The 12761-nt window shown below is 41.1% G+C and overlaps 3 protein-coding genes across 4 annotated transcripts; 1 reads left to right on the forward strand and 2 right to left on the reverse strand.

Annotated features, from left to right (window-relative positions):
• On the reverse strand, window positions 2128-2511 carry LOC109712783 (transcriptional regulatory protein AlgP-like). The gene has a single exon (XM_020236536.1). The coding sequence runs from the start codon at window positions 2509-2511 to the stop codon at window positions 2128-2130; it is 384 nt and encodes a 127-aa protein (XP_020092125.1).
• On the forward strand, window positions 5828-9664 carry LOC109713079. Of its 2 annotated transcripts, XM_020237035.1 has the most exons (3): window positions 5828-6342; window positions 7263-7325; window positions 9299-9664. In XM_020237035.1, exons 1-2 carry the CDS (start codon window positions 5869-5871, stop codon window positions 7311-7313), a joined length of 525 nt encoding a protein of 174 aa, XP_020092624.1. In that variant the 5' UTR covers window positions 5828-5868; the 3' UTR covers window positions 7314-7325; window positions 9299-9664. The 2 variants fall into 2 exon arrangements, with proteins under 2 accessions (XP_020092624.1, XP_020092625.1); XM_020237036.1 differs by lacking the exon at window positions 7263-7325 and having other exon boundaries at window positions 5829-6342; window positions 9299-9627.
• LOC109712791 (subtilisin-like protease SBT1.8) lies at window positions 10089-12761 on the reverse strand. The gene is made up of 2 exons (XM_020236547.1): window positions 11182-12761; window positions 10089-11105 (listed from the first exon to the last, which is right to left on the reverse strand). Exons 1-2 carry the CDS (start codon window positions 12745-12747, stop codon window positions 10248-10250), a joined length of 2424 nt encoding a protein of 807 aa, XP_020092136.1. The 5' UTR covers window positions 12748-12761; the 3' UTR covers window positions 10089-10247.

Consider the following 12761-nt stretch of genomic DNA (forward strand, 5'->3'; position numbering starts at 1 on the left):
ATTAGGCCTTCTTTCACATTGTTAACTTTTTTTATTTTTTAAATGCTAATTTTGTATAATATATCATACTTACAGAAATTTTTTTTATTATTATCATACTTGGTTAGTTTGTAATATATTTCAGCAGAGTGTGGACGTCAACTTCTTTTAAAAAAAAAACTCAAAAGCCCCCCAGAAAATAAAATATTCTCAACTTTTTATTTTTTATTGTAATTACAAAAGCCAACGTGAGGATTGTCACTGGGGTTGACACTATTTTATATAAAACTTTTTAAAATAAGGTAAATCATACGACATCTTTTTATACTGTTAAATTTTTTAGATTACTTATTATCTGTGTACTTATTTTTCAAATTTTATCATTTTTTAAATGATAGATCCCACCTATAGAATTAAATTTTAATTTTAGGAATAATTATCTATATACTCTTCAAAATTTTAAAAATATCTAATTTACTCCTATTTTTTTTTAATTTTCAAATATACCCCTCGTATGTTCCTTTGTTATTCAAAAATAATTCCGCAGTTACCACTCGTTAAGTTATCTCGGATCAAACGTGAGTTAAATATTTATTAGAATTAAAAAAAAATCAAATATCTCTCTAGCCCTTAATTTAAGGGCAAATAAGAAAGATATTTGACACTTTGAAGTCTCAAATCCTTGTGGCGGCCATCTGGTGGACGATTTGATGCGAAAGAAATAATGTTATTTTTCGAAACATACCCATGAATGCTATCTCTACTGCTCATCGTATTGGAGTTCTAGCAAAGGAGTGGACCGATTTTTGCAGAGTCGGATGACGTTTGCTGTAGTTCTTTGTTGTTCTTTTTGTTGTTCTTTTAGTTTCTTTCTCCTTCGTTTAGTTGTCTTCCTGAGGCCCTAGCTGTCTCACCCTATGTAGCTAAGTTTATTTACCTAATGAATGAAGAAGGTAGCGTGTTATCTTCCTCTCAAAAGAAAAAAGAAAAAAGAAAAATTGGTAATAGTAGATGAGTATATTTAAAAAGATTAAAATCAAAACACTTCTTTTGCCCCTAACTTAAGGACAAATAAGAAAAGTTTGTGATAGTAGAGCAATATATTTGAAAAGATAAAATTATAATTTCGCAGAGATTATAACTATTGCTAACAGTTCATTATCAAAACTTTAATTTAAAAAATATATATTTAAAATATTTGAAATATAAAAACTATATTTTTAATATTAAACTTTTTAAGGGGATAAACTAGAAAGTAAAAAAATTATCAAAAATATATAAGCAATAGCTCTTTAATTTTATATTATTATTTGATCGTAAGAGTTAAATATAATGCATGATTCACATGGTGCCTCCAAATCTGGATCGACTCAATAATTTCTCCCAACATGGCCACGTGGGTAAGGGATTGAGAAATAATAAAATTTTATAGATAAATTATTATGTAAAATTGCATGGAGACACCATCAACTATTACGTGTTTTAAAAACAGCCCCGGAACTTTAATTTTTAATTTATACTTTCATAATTGAGTTATTCTAATTGGATAAACTTCAAATATCGCTCTTGTGATTTCGCACTTTCTCATTTAAATACCGTGTGGTTTAAAATATATTAAGTTAATATCATGTGGTTTTATTTTTATTTTTTTGTCAGTTTTTTTATTAATATTTCGTTAAATTATATGCAAAAAACTTCAGATATCATACCTAGCTTTATCGAATATTCACTTTAGTAACCTTAAATGTTAGTTTTGTCACTAATTTAATGAAAAAAATTAGTGAAATCAATAATAAATTGATACATTTTAAACCATATGGTATTAAATTGATACACTTTAAGTCACATTGTACAAAAGTGAGAAAGTGAGAAACCACAAATGTGGTATTTAAAATTTTTTCTTAGTTTAATGTGAAACTTTTGATAAAACTTTAGCAGCTCTAACCATTAGGTATATATAATCTATAATCTATAATCTATAATCTTCTATCTTCTATAACTATATATTATTCCTCAATAACTGCACACGTGTCGCGAGGAGGCGGAGGCGCGGGCGAGGGCGCGGCTCTCGCGCGGCCGCGGGCGCTGGCGCGGGCGGACAGTCGCGGATTCGGGGACGGCGACAGCGCGGGCGTGTGCGACGGCGCGTTAGGCGGCCTGCTGTGCGCGGGGGCTTGCCGAGCGCTGGCCGGAGGGCGCCGCGGCGTCCGCGGCGCCGCGGGCGCTGGGGCGGAGCCGCGGGCGCTCGGAGCTGGCGCGGGCGGACGCGCAGCGGGACCGGGCCGAGCGCGGCGTCGGCAGCGGCCTGGCGCGGGGGCGGCTCCCCCCCCCGGCGCTGGCGGGACCGAGCCGACGCGGGACGCGGGACGGGAGCTGACGCGGGGCGGCTTCGTCCGGTCTGTGGACGCGACGCCGAATCGCGAGGAGCGGCGAGAGCTCCGGCGGGGCCGCGTGGCGGGCGCACGGGCGCGCAGCACGGTACGGCGCGGCGCGGCGCAGGCCTGTGCGGAGTGGAAAAACAGCGGGGCTCATATGGGGGTTTTCTCGGGGTCCACGAGGCCATTTCCGCCTCGTGGACCACGTGAGAGGGAGGTCCACGGTGGACCTCCCCCTCATTCTCTCTCTCTCTCTCTCTATATATATATATAATTTTATTTATTTATTATATATAGTATTTATTATTTATAAAATTTTATTTATAAATATATGTTTATTTATTATGTATAGTATTTTATTTTTATATAGATATATTATTATATAATAATTTATTATATAATTTATTATTTATTTTTATAAAATGTAAAATATATAAATAAATGTTAAATAATTTAGACTATTGATATTAAATATAAATATTAATTTTATAATATTAAGCATTCACATATAAATTGTACATTAAAAAATAAAAAAAATAATGCAACTTAAGTTAATTTTATATTTGATTAAAATTAATTGCGAGAATCACAAATTATATTTTCTCTTCTCATTCATTAACTACTGGGGGCCTACGATACCTACTAAAATTATTTCACTAACTAATGGGGGATTACTATGCCTATTAAAATTTTTTGATGTATTTATTGCATCATTTAAATTCTGAAATTAATTTTTATAATTAATTTTTAAAATTAAATTTTAAAATAACTATCCGCAGCATCGCACGGGTCCCTTAACTAGTTTTAATTTTATTTGCTATAAAGTAACTAAAATTATTAGTTTTATTAAATTATCTATAAACTTGATAAAATCTTTAATTTACTCAACTTAAATTTTTGAAATTAGAGGGTGTCGATCAAAATTACCAGGGCTCGATTTCGAAACATCTCACAGTTGAGGGGTCTCCGTACATATTTAGCTCGACGAAGAGTAGGGCTGGCAAACGAGCGAGCCTGCTCGCGTTCGACTCGTGTTCGGCTCGATTTTCGGCTCGCTTGAGCTCGACTCGAAATTAAATGAGCCGAGCTTGAACAAAATAAAAGGCTCGAAATTCATTTCAAGCCGAGCTTGAGTATTACTCGGCTCGTTCGAATTAGGCTCGAAAAGCTCGAAAAGCTCGAATATATATATATATATATATAGGGTTTAGGGTTTAGGTATTTATAAATATAAAATATTTATAACTATAATGTATTTTAATTATATATAGGCTTTAATTTAATTTGGGCAATTATTGTTGGCCCATAAAATAAACCCAACAAGTACAACCGTGCAATTGAGCCAAACTCTAAATTTACATAACACACTCTCTTTCAGATTTTTACTGTTGCACGTAATCCTAAAATATGATAATATTCAAATTTTCAAATCCCTAATTTTTTTCTCCCCTCTCTCTCTCTCTCTCTCTTAGACCCTCACCCAGTCAGGCAGTCACCCTAGCTCACATTTCTTGCAATTATTTTGTATTTTTGAACTATTGGACATGTTGCATCAAATTATAGGTAATGTTCTATAAAAATTAAATTATTGATTATATAATGTCGAGAATTTCAATAGACTCGTTTAGAGCTCGAACTCGGCTCAACTCGAAATTAAGCTCGCTCGAGCTCGACTCGAATTAATTTCAAGCCGAGCTTGAGCCTAGATTTAGACTCGAAATTAATTTCAAGCCGAATTTGAGCTGACATAAGCTCGCTCGAGCTCGGCTCGTTTCCACCCCTAACGAACAGAGCTTGAGTACTTATAATTATTCAAGTACCGAGAATGGCCCTATGCGTTTGTGTGAGGTGGATTGGCTACAGACCCTGAAACAGGAAAATTTTAAATAATCCTGTAAAATCATGACACGTGTATTATTTAGTGGCGGTATGAGTTTCCGATTCATGTATTGGAGAATTCCGGTGTTTGGTGTTGGGGATTTACTGATGACTACGCCGCCGATGTTGACTTTTTTAAGTAATCGAACAAAAAAATGTACGGTAAACCCCTCAACAATTGACAAATTAGATGTTAGTCACACAACTTTAGATTTTTTTTTTCTTTTTTCTTTTCAAGTAAATAGCCCCTTAATTTCTAGTTACTAATACTGCATTATCTATTAATCATTAATAAAATCTATCTAAAATTATTATTTATATAATTATTGATATAGTTGGATGAATCTTTTATTTATTTAACTAAAGTTATTTTAAAAATATGATCAATTTGCACAAAAAATCACTGATTTTATATTTTTGCAAAACTAGGATACAGTTTTAGGTTTTAGAGATTCGATCTGAATTGACAGTAAATTGAGCAAATTTCGTCTTCCTCCTCCTTCTCCACTGCTCGTTTCTTTTTTTTTTTTTTTCCTCTTACTTTCTCTCCTTCATTCTCTTCCTTCACCACCCTCACGTCACTCTACGCTTCTTCTTCATATTTTGCTCACATCTCCGTCAGTACTTGAACGTCGGCTTTGATACGACACATATTATGAAGGTGCTCCTCCATTGTGCACTTAAATAATCAGTTTGATAACCTCAACTATATAGTTAATATTATTCTTTTTTTTCTCCCCTCCATTCAAGTATAATTTTTTTCCTAAAACTTATCAATAAAAAGGGTAATTGCACGATTCACTTCAATATTTACTTATCTTCTTATTTTAATCCACAATTTTTTTGTTCTCTTGTAATTAGATCCTAATCTTTTATATTTATTTTAATTAAAGTTTTGTTACTAAAATATCATTAAATTGTAATGAAATTTGGGGCATAGCAAGATTTACCACTAATGTGGCATCAATATCGTGGTTATTAATTTAACAGTAAAATTTAAATTTTAAAAATTTATAAAAATTAAAGATCCAATTTTTAAAAAAATTATTAAAAATTAAAATAAAATAGCCGATAAAGGTTGGGACCAATCGTCCAAATAACACTTAAAATTATTTTTAAAGAAAATGTATGAAACTTAATTGAAATATGAACCATTTTTAATCGACTACAAAATCTTTAAGATTTTAATTTTACAAATAAAATTTTCAATTTATTTATTTTAAGTCCAATAATATTGGTTTTTAAAATTTGAATGTATCATTTATCTCTACAAGTTTTGCCAGTATACTATATAAAATGGATATGAAAATTATATAAAGTATACTAATTAAATTTTCAAAAATAAATAAAATAGTCAAATTTTAAGTTAAAATATTATTTACTGAATAAAATTAAATAAATTAAAAAGTTAGGTATTAAAAATAAATTTTTGAACAGTCCGGTAGTAGATTCAAAATTATCAATAGTTTAGATAAGTTCTGTATATTTTTGTTTTGTTTAAAGAAAAAAACGGAGTACGTGACGAGTATCCGAATTGTTTATAGTTGAGGGGGGTTTCCGTATATTTTACATTTCTTTATTGTTATATATTCCACACTCTCTTCGCCCTTTTTCCTCGTCTCTTCGAGGTACGGCAATGGCGAAACCCCTCCTTCCCCTCACCTCCCTCCTCCTCCTCCTCCTCCCGTTCCTCTCCAATCCCTCCGCCGCCGTGGTCGCCGGCACCGCGAACGACGTGCTCCCCAAGTTCGGGCTCCCCCCCGGCCTCCTCCCCAACACCGTCGCGAGCTACTCCCTCTCCGCCGACGGCGACTTCGTCGTGGAGCTCGAGGCCCCCTGCTACGTCCAGTTCTCCGACCTCGTCTACTACGAGAAAACGATCAAGGGGAAGCTCTCGTACGGCGCCATCTCCGACCTCTCCGGGATCCAGGCGAAGAAGCTCTTCGTTTGGCTCTCCGTCACCGGGATCGTCGCCCACCCCGATTCCCGGAGCATCGAGTTCCAGGTGGGGTTCATTTCCGAATCGCTCTCCGTCGACCAGTTCGAGACCGTCCCCGTTTGCAGGGCCAAGGCCGGGGATCTCTCCGAATTAGGGCTCCCTTTCGCCGAGGTGGTATTACTAATCTTTTAACGTTTTGGAATGATTTGAGATCGATCTTTGTTTGTTTAGGGTTTTGATTTGTTGTAGTGCAGATGTAGTTTATTGATCTTGCCTTATTTGTTCATCCACTAATTTAGACCTCACTAGTTGTTTTTTTTTTTTTTTTTTTTTTTTGATCGATGGGATAATTTGAGCTAGATGCTGAAGAGAATACGAAGCGCCCTTTTGATGTTGACTTGCCCCTAAGGGTGAAATTAAGGTATTAGTAGCAAGGATGTAAGTGCAGTAGCACGGTATCGTGTCGGAAACTTACTGGCACGAAATGGTACGGTGCGTGCTGATCCGCGCCAATGCCGGTCGGTCACAAAAAAATTCATGTGTTCCGACACATAATTGCATAAAATATTTATTTTTTTTAGCAACAAAATATTTTAACTATTTATTATGTATTTTTATCAAATATTTTGAAATTTGTTGAAAAAATTATTTACGAATTTAAAGAAAAGAGATTTGAACTGTGCTATCGGTACGGAGGCTATATTATGCTGCTATCTTGTTGGCACGATATGGTACGATAGACACGGCTCTACCGATAGGCACTTAAATCCTTTATTAGTAGTTTCTCTACTTCAAATGAACCTTAACATTTGGGAATGCATTGGATCATGTGATCGAATTAGGTTAGATGGTTAGATGTAGCGTTCAACTAATTTTTTGTGTATACTGATTCTTTTGAACAACTTGGTGGATAGGCCTGGCTTGCCATTATCGGATGCAATGGGAGATATGGAATATTGAGAGTTTAAGCATGATCAGTAGTCAAACTTAGCGGCAAATAATCAGTTTCTTCTGGTTTCATAATTATTTCTGTCATTGGTTATGATAGTTAAATGCTAATATATTTCTATATTTTGTGGTATAAAGTGCAGTTAATCGCAAAACGACAGGGATATGACGCACTTTTGGACCTACTCGCTTAAAAGCCTAAGCATGTAGGTTTGAGCTAAATAGTATATATCAGTATTTTACTCCATGTTGTATTAAACCGACAACAGGTGAATACCAAACAATCTCCCCCTTCATTCATGAGGTACTCACTAGATAACAGCCTTTGAATTTTATTTGCACCCTTTATGCATGCGATTCTCCACCTGACCACCTCCATCTCGGATTGAATCCACTCTTAATGAAGACCACCATGCTTATTATAGTATATAAGTTCATCAAATCAGCTGCTTGATTTGAGCTCCCACCCTCTCCCAGTGATTAGGATCTTCTATGGTTCCAATTATTAGGGAGGCTAAGTAAGTTAAATCTCACCAAGATAAAGATATGACATAATTTTAGAACCCCATTCAACCTAAAAGCTTAAGCTGATCGTTTGAACTCAGTACTTCCATCGGTGGAACTAGGCTAGTCGTAGATAAAAGACATAAGACTACGTCTTGCCTGTGTTCAGAATTACTTAGAATACTGTTTCTTTGTGCATAGCTGATTTCCTTGTTACTTGGATTTAGTATTACATTATATCACCCACATTTGTGATATGACATAAAGCAGAGACCTATGTTTTCAGTACCCTGTGTTTTCAGCAACCTGAGGAAAGAAACAGTTTGCTCGACGTTGTTGTCTAAAGCTTAATTGTTTATCCATTTGCATCCGATGGCTCGTTTTAATTATCTAGTTTATCTTGGTGTCCTTGTGTCTAGTATTACAATGTCTAAAATGGGAGAGCTGTAATACTGTTATTGGTTATATGATTGTCTAGTTCTTTGCTAGTGAGCTCGAGGTCTTTTCTATTCCATTTCTGACTGAAAATTTTGGAGAGTGATCTAAGCTCAAATAGATCATTATTTGGAAGCTTGAAAAGTGCGAAGTTTTTTAGGCTGACAAATATTTGACACGTTAGGTCCTTACTATTTATTTTTAGAGAAAGATGTAACTTGTTTGCTGCTTTGTTGACATGAACTTCACACCTGTTTTGATAAGAGAAGTAACGTAAGCTTAGCTGTCACTGATAGTAAACAACTGCTCTGATCTGAAATAGGAGGAAAGAGAATGATGACTACTTTTCTATCTTACATTAAGCTGTAGACTCGAGTTCCTTACTGCAGGGTGTACAGAAATATATTTTAATTGGCGAAGTGCGCAAGTAAAATGCAGTCGCACAGAAATCTGGCGAGGAATTGACTTATTGTTGGGTTGAGTAAATCGAATTGCTTTTGGAGAAGCTAACAGATTAGTAATTTCAAAAGTTCTAGCTTAGATTCTTGAGTATTCTAGAATCATGCAAGACAAGACTTTTATTGATGTTATTGCTATAGGTAGAGAAGATCTAATACCCTATGGCATGTTTCATAGGAAGAAGCAGCATTATAAGGTAGCTGGGCTGTAACTGCTAAAATTCAAAGGGATGAGAAAAATGTACAATGGAAAACATTTAGGCACTCCATAGTTCACACCTTATTTTACCCTCTTAATTAATAGTGCATTAGAAGCTGAAACACTGAGGTGTTTGGTCGTCCAAATCGATCATCTGAACTTTCATTAACTGCATCTGCAGAACTTAACCTTCAATTCTTTTTATGAATATGTTACATACTAATATTTGATTGCGGTAAATCTGAAGTCTCTGATGTGTCATTTCGCCTTTCACGAGGTTTCTTTGGTTGAAGAAATTTACAAGATGCCTTCTTTTAACGATAGTGTGTACTATGAGGATAATTTCAGATTTTATTTGCTAAATATTGGCATTCTTGCTTCGATAGTGCTTTGGAGGAGATTTCTTTCTCAACAAACCAAGTTCAAAAGCATTTGTAGATTTCTACTTTTCCTATACCTTGGTTTGTTAATAATTACACCGCATGTTGTGAGAGTATCGCTGCAGTATACTCCGATGACGTGATAAAAATCCTATGGTGTTGCTGGTTAAATTAGTGCCTCAATTGTAATGTTCTTGTATCAGGTTTGAGAGCTCGGAGTGCAAGCTCTTCCCTGCTTCGATATTCCAGCATCTACTCCGAGGAGCGACAGGAATGTAACTCTGTGTACAATAAAAGAGCACTAGCTCTCCAGTGATGTATGTAATGTTGCTAAATGGACCGGTCGTGCACGCTTGTGTATGTTATTTTCAGTTTGTGTTGTTGCATAGAGATTCTGAGCCTTTCCAGGCATGTTAAAATTTCTCTCTCTCTCTCTCTCTCTTTTCTTTTGTTTTTTCCTTCATCTTGGCTTTTGGATGTGGATTTGGTTGAACAAAGTACACACAGGATGCTATGAAACATTCATTTCTAAGGGCTTCTTATGCAGGGATTGCTGAGGCTTCTAGTTATATGAGCTGTTCAAAATTTATTGTTAGTGAACTTAATTAGCCCTAGTCTCGTAAGATCTCATCACACAGTTCGTGTGCTCTCGCTCTCTCGTCTCATAGTTTCAATCGTAGTACTGGCAATCCTTTTTAATCTTCTTCAAATAAAACAGATGCAACTGTAGATTATAAACCTTTTCTGCTCGAGTAAGCGGCTAAACCTGAAACGTTTAGCTTCTACTGCAGCATGATGTATAAAGATGTTAATTTTGAGATTCCGTGTTTCTTTTTTTTTGGCCATGGTTTAAAACCTAAGTTATTTCTAAGCTGATGATTATCCGATATATATATATATATATATATATATATATATATATATAAAGAAGAAACAAATATTTAGAATGAATATTCAGAAAAAGGAATTACTAGAAAAGGCCAAACATCATTAATTAATATTCATTCTTCATTAACGAGATGCGCGAAGATCCGGGTAGGTACAACTAAGCCCCACCAAAATTCAAGTACCAAACCCCAAACAACAACTAATAAATCTTTTATCCATTTCCAATGAAAATGTAAATGTAAATGTGAATAGCTCATCCATCCATCATTCCCACATAAACACAACGGGACTCGTGACCTGGTGCACCTCGTTCTCCCATATGATGTACCCAAACTCCCTCCTCTTCCTCTCCTCCGGATCCGGATCCACCAACCTGCTCCCGAACTCCACACTGTAGCTCCGCTCCTCCCATTCCCCTCCCGCGAACTCCAACCTCTGCGGCTCCACCGCCACCGCCACCTTATCGGGCCGCGGGTTCACAATCCGCACCGCGTAGCTCTCCGCCCCCTCCGACACCTTCGTCACCGTCCGCGTCGCCGCGCGCACCGCCCCTCCCGCTCCGCTCCCGAACACCACCGCGAACGACGGGTAGTTCAGATCCCCGGCCTGGGACCCGCACCTCTCCGGCCCCACCGCCGCCGCCGCCGAGAACTTCACCAGCTCCTCGCTGCTGTAGTTCAACGCGCACTGCAGGAACCTCACGTAGTCCTCCTCCCCGGCGTCGTACACCAGCCCCGGATCCCTCGCCGCCTGCGGCCGCACCAGCCCCGCCCCGATCGCCAGCGGCGTCGCCGCGCTCGAATTCTCGCAGGCCGCTATCGGCCGGAGGCGGTTGTCGAGCGTCGCCGCCGTCGTCATGATCGCCGACCGGATCATCGCCGGCGACCACCGCGGGTTGGTCTGCCGGAGCAACGCGGCGATTCCGGCGAGGTGCGGGCACGACATCGACGTGCCGGATATTATGTTGAATTCCACCCGCCGGGGGTCGAGCCCTTCGCCGTCGTGCGTCAGCGGCGTCTCCGTCGGCCACGCCGCCAAGATGTTCAACCCCGGGCCGATCACGTCCGGCTTCAGGATCTCCGGCACGACGGGGTTCGGGCCCCGCGACGAGAACGACGCCACCTGTTGACGAAAAAAAGTTAGATTTTGATTACAATCAGATTTAGTAGTATTATTATTATTTTTGCAAGACCACCACCTTCGGTGCTCGGGCCTCGCCGATCACCGTCAGGAGCTGGAATTCGAGCCTGGCGACCGGCTCGGCGGTGGAATTTATGTACGACAGCAGCTTCAGCGCTTCGGAGTAGCCGATGGTCAGCGCAGGGAGAGGGAAGGGCTTGACGATGATCCCCTCCCCCCACTGCGACGAGGTGAGAGATATCAGCCCGGCACCGCCCGCGTTTTGCACGTAAAACCCGACGGCCGCGTCGGCGTAGTCGCAGACCACGATCTTGCCCATGACCACGTCCGGAACGAGATGTAGTATCCCGCAGTAGCCGAGGTACACCAGCGGTATCATGTCGGCGTGCAGCGCCAGCTCGTCGTAGAGCGACTCCCCGACGAGCACTTGGCCGTCGCCGAGCGTGAGGTTGGCCGGGAATTCGCGGTCGATTGAGCCGGCGCCGACCGTCAGCACCCACGGCTCCGTGTTCGAGACGGTGAGCTCGGCCGGGCCGCCGTTGCCGGCGGAGAGCGCGACGAAGACGCCGCGGCGGACGGCGGCGAACGTGGCGATCGCCATCGGGTCGTCGTGGTAGGGGCGATTGAGGCCGCCGAGGGAGAGGGACAGCACGTCAACGCCGTCGTAGACGGCAGCGTCGATAGCGGCGACAACGTCGGAAGCGAAGCAGAACCCCAGGCTCCAGCAGGCCTTGTACATCGCCACCTTCGCCCGCGGTGCCATCCCTCGGGCGGTTCCTGGCGCGAAGCCGAATAAATTGGCGCCGGCGACGTGGCTTCCCGCCGCCGTCGACGACGTGTGCGTCCCGTGCCCGGCGCGGTCCCTCGGGGACCGGAATTCTCCCAGGAGTTCGAGGTCAAAGCCCTCAAACGCCGCCTCAATCCCCGCGGCGAAGAACCGGGCGCCGACGAGCTTGTTGTTGCACAAGCCGGCATCGAACCGCGTGCCATTCTCGCAGAAGCCGCGCCATTTGGAGCGGTCGACAGGGGGGAGCCCGGCGTCGTCGAAGCTGCAGCTCTCCGGCCAGACGCCGGTGTCGACGAGGCCGACGACGACGTCCTCCCCGAATTTGGACTCCGGCCAGAGGCCGTAGTCCGTGTGGAGGCCCAAGAACTCCGGCGACCGGGTGGTGTGGAGGCGGAGGACGCGGTCCGCGTAGACGCCGATCACGCCGGGGATCCGCGACACGCGCAGCGCGTCCTGCGGGGAGAGCGTGGCGGCGAAGCCGTGGAGGAGGGTGCGGTAGGTGTATAAGATGCGGCGGGGGACGATCGCGGCGGCGGAGGTGGCGGAGGAGGTGTTGGAGGTGGAATTGGTGGTGGTGTTGGCGAGGGAGTGGAGTATGGAGTTGTACCAGTGGGTTTGGGAAGGGAACTCAGGGGGGCGGGATACATTGCTGGTGTGGACAATGTAGGTGGTGGTGGTGTTGTGGGGGAACATGGGGAAGGGATCAAAGAGTGTTTTGGGGAGAGCGTTGCATGAAAATGGTGGTGGTAGTAGTAGTAGTAGTAGTAGGAAAACAATAGCAAGGGAGAAGAAGAGGGAGGTGGTGTAGTAGTGCATGGGGGATAACGTAGAGGCCATCTAATTAATAATTG

Source organism: Ananas comosus, linkage group 7 (assembly GCF_001540865.1).
Source record: "Ananas comosus cultivar F153 linkage group 7, ASM154086v1, whole genome shotgun sequence".
Classification (NCBI taxonomy): Eukaryota; Viridiplantae; Streptophyta; class Magnoliopsida; order Poales; family Bromeliaceae; genus Ananas; species Ananas comosus.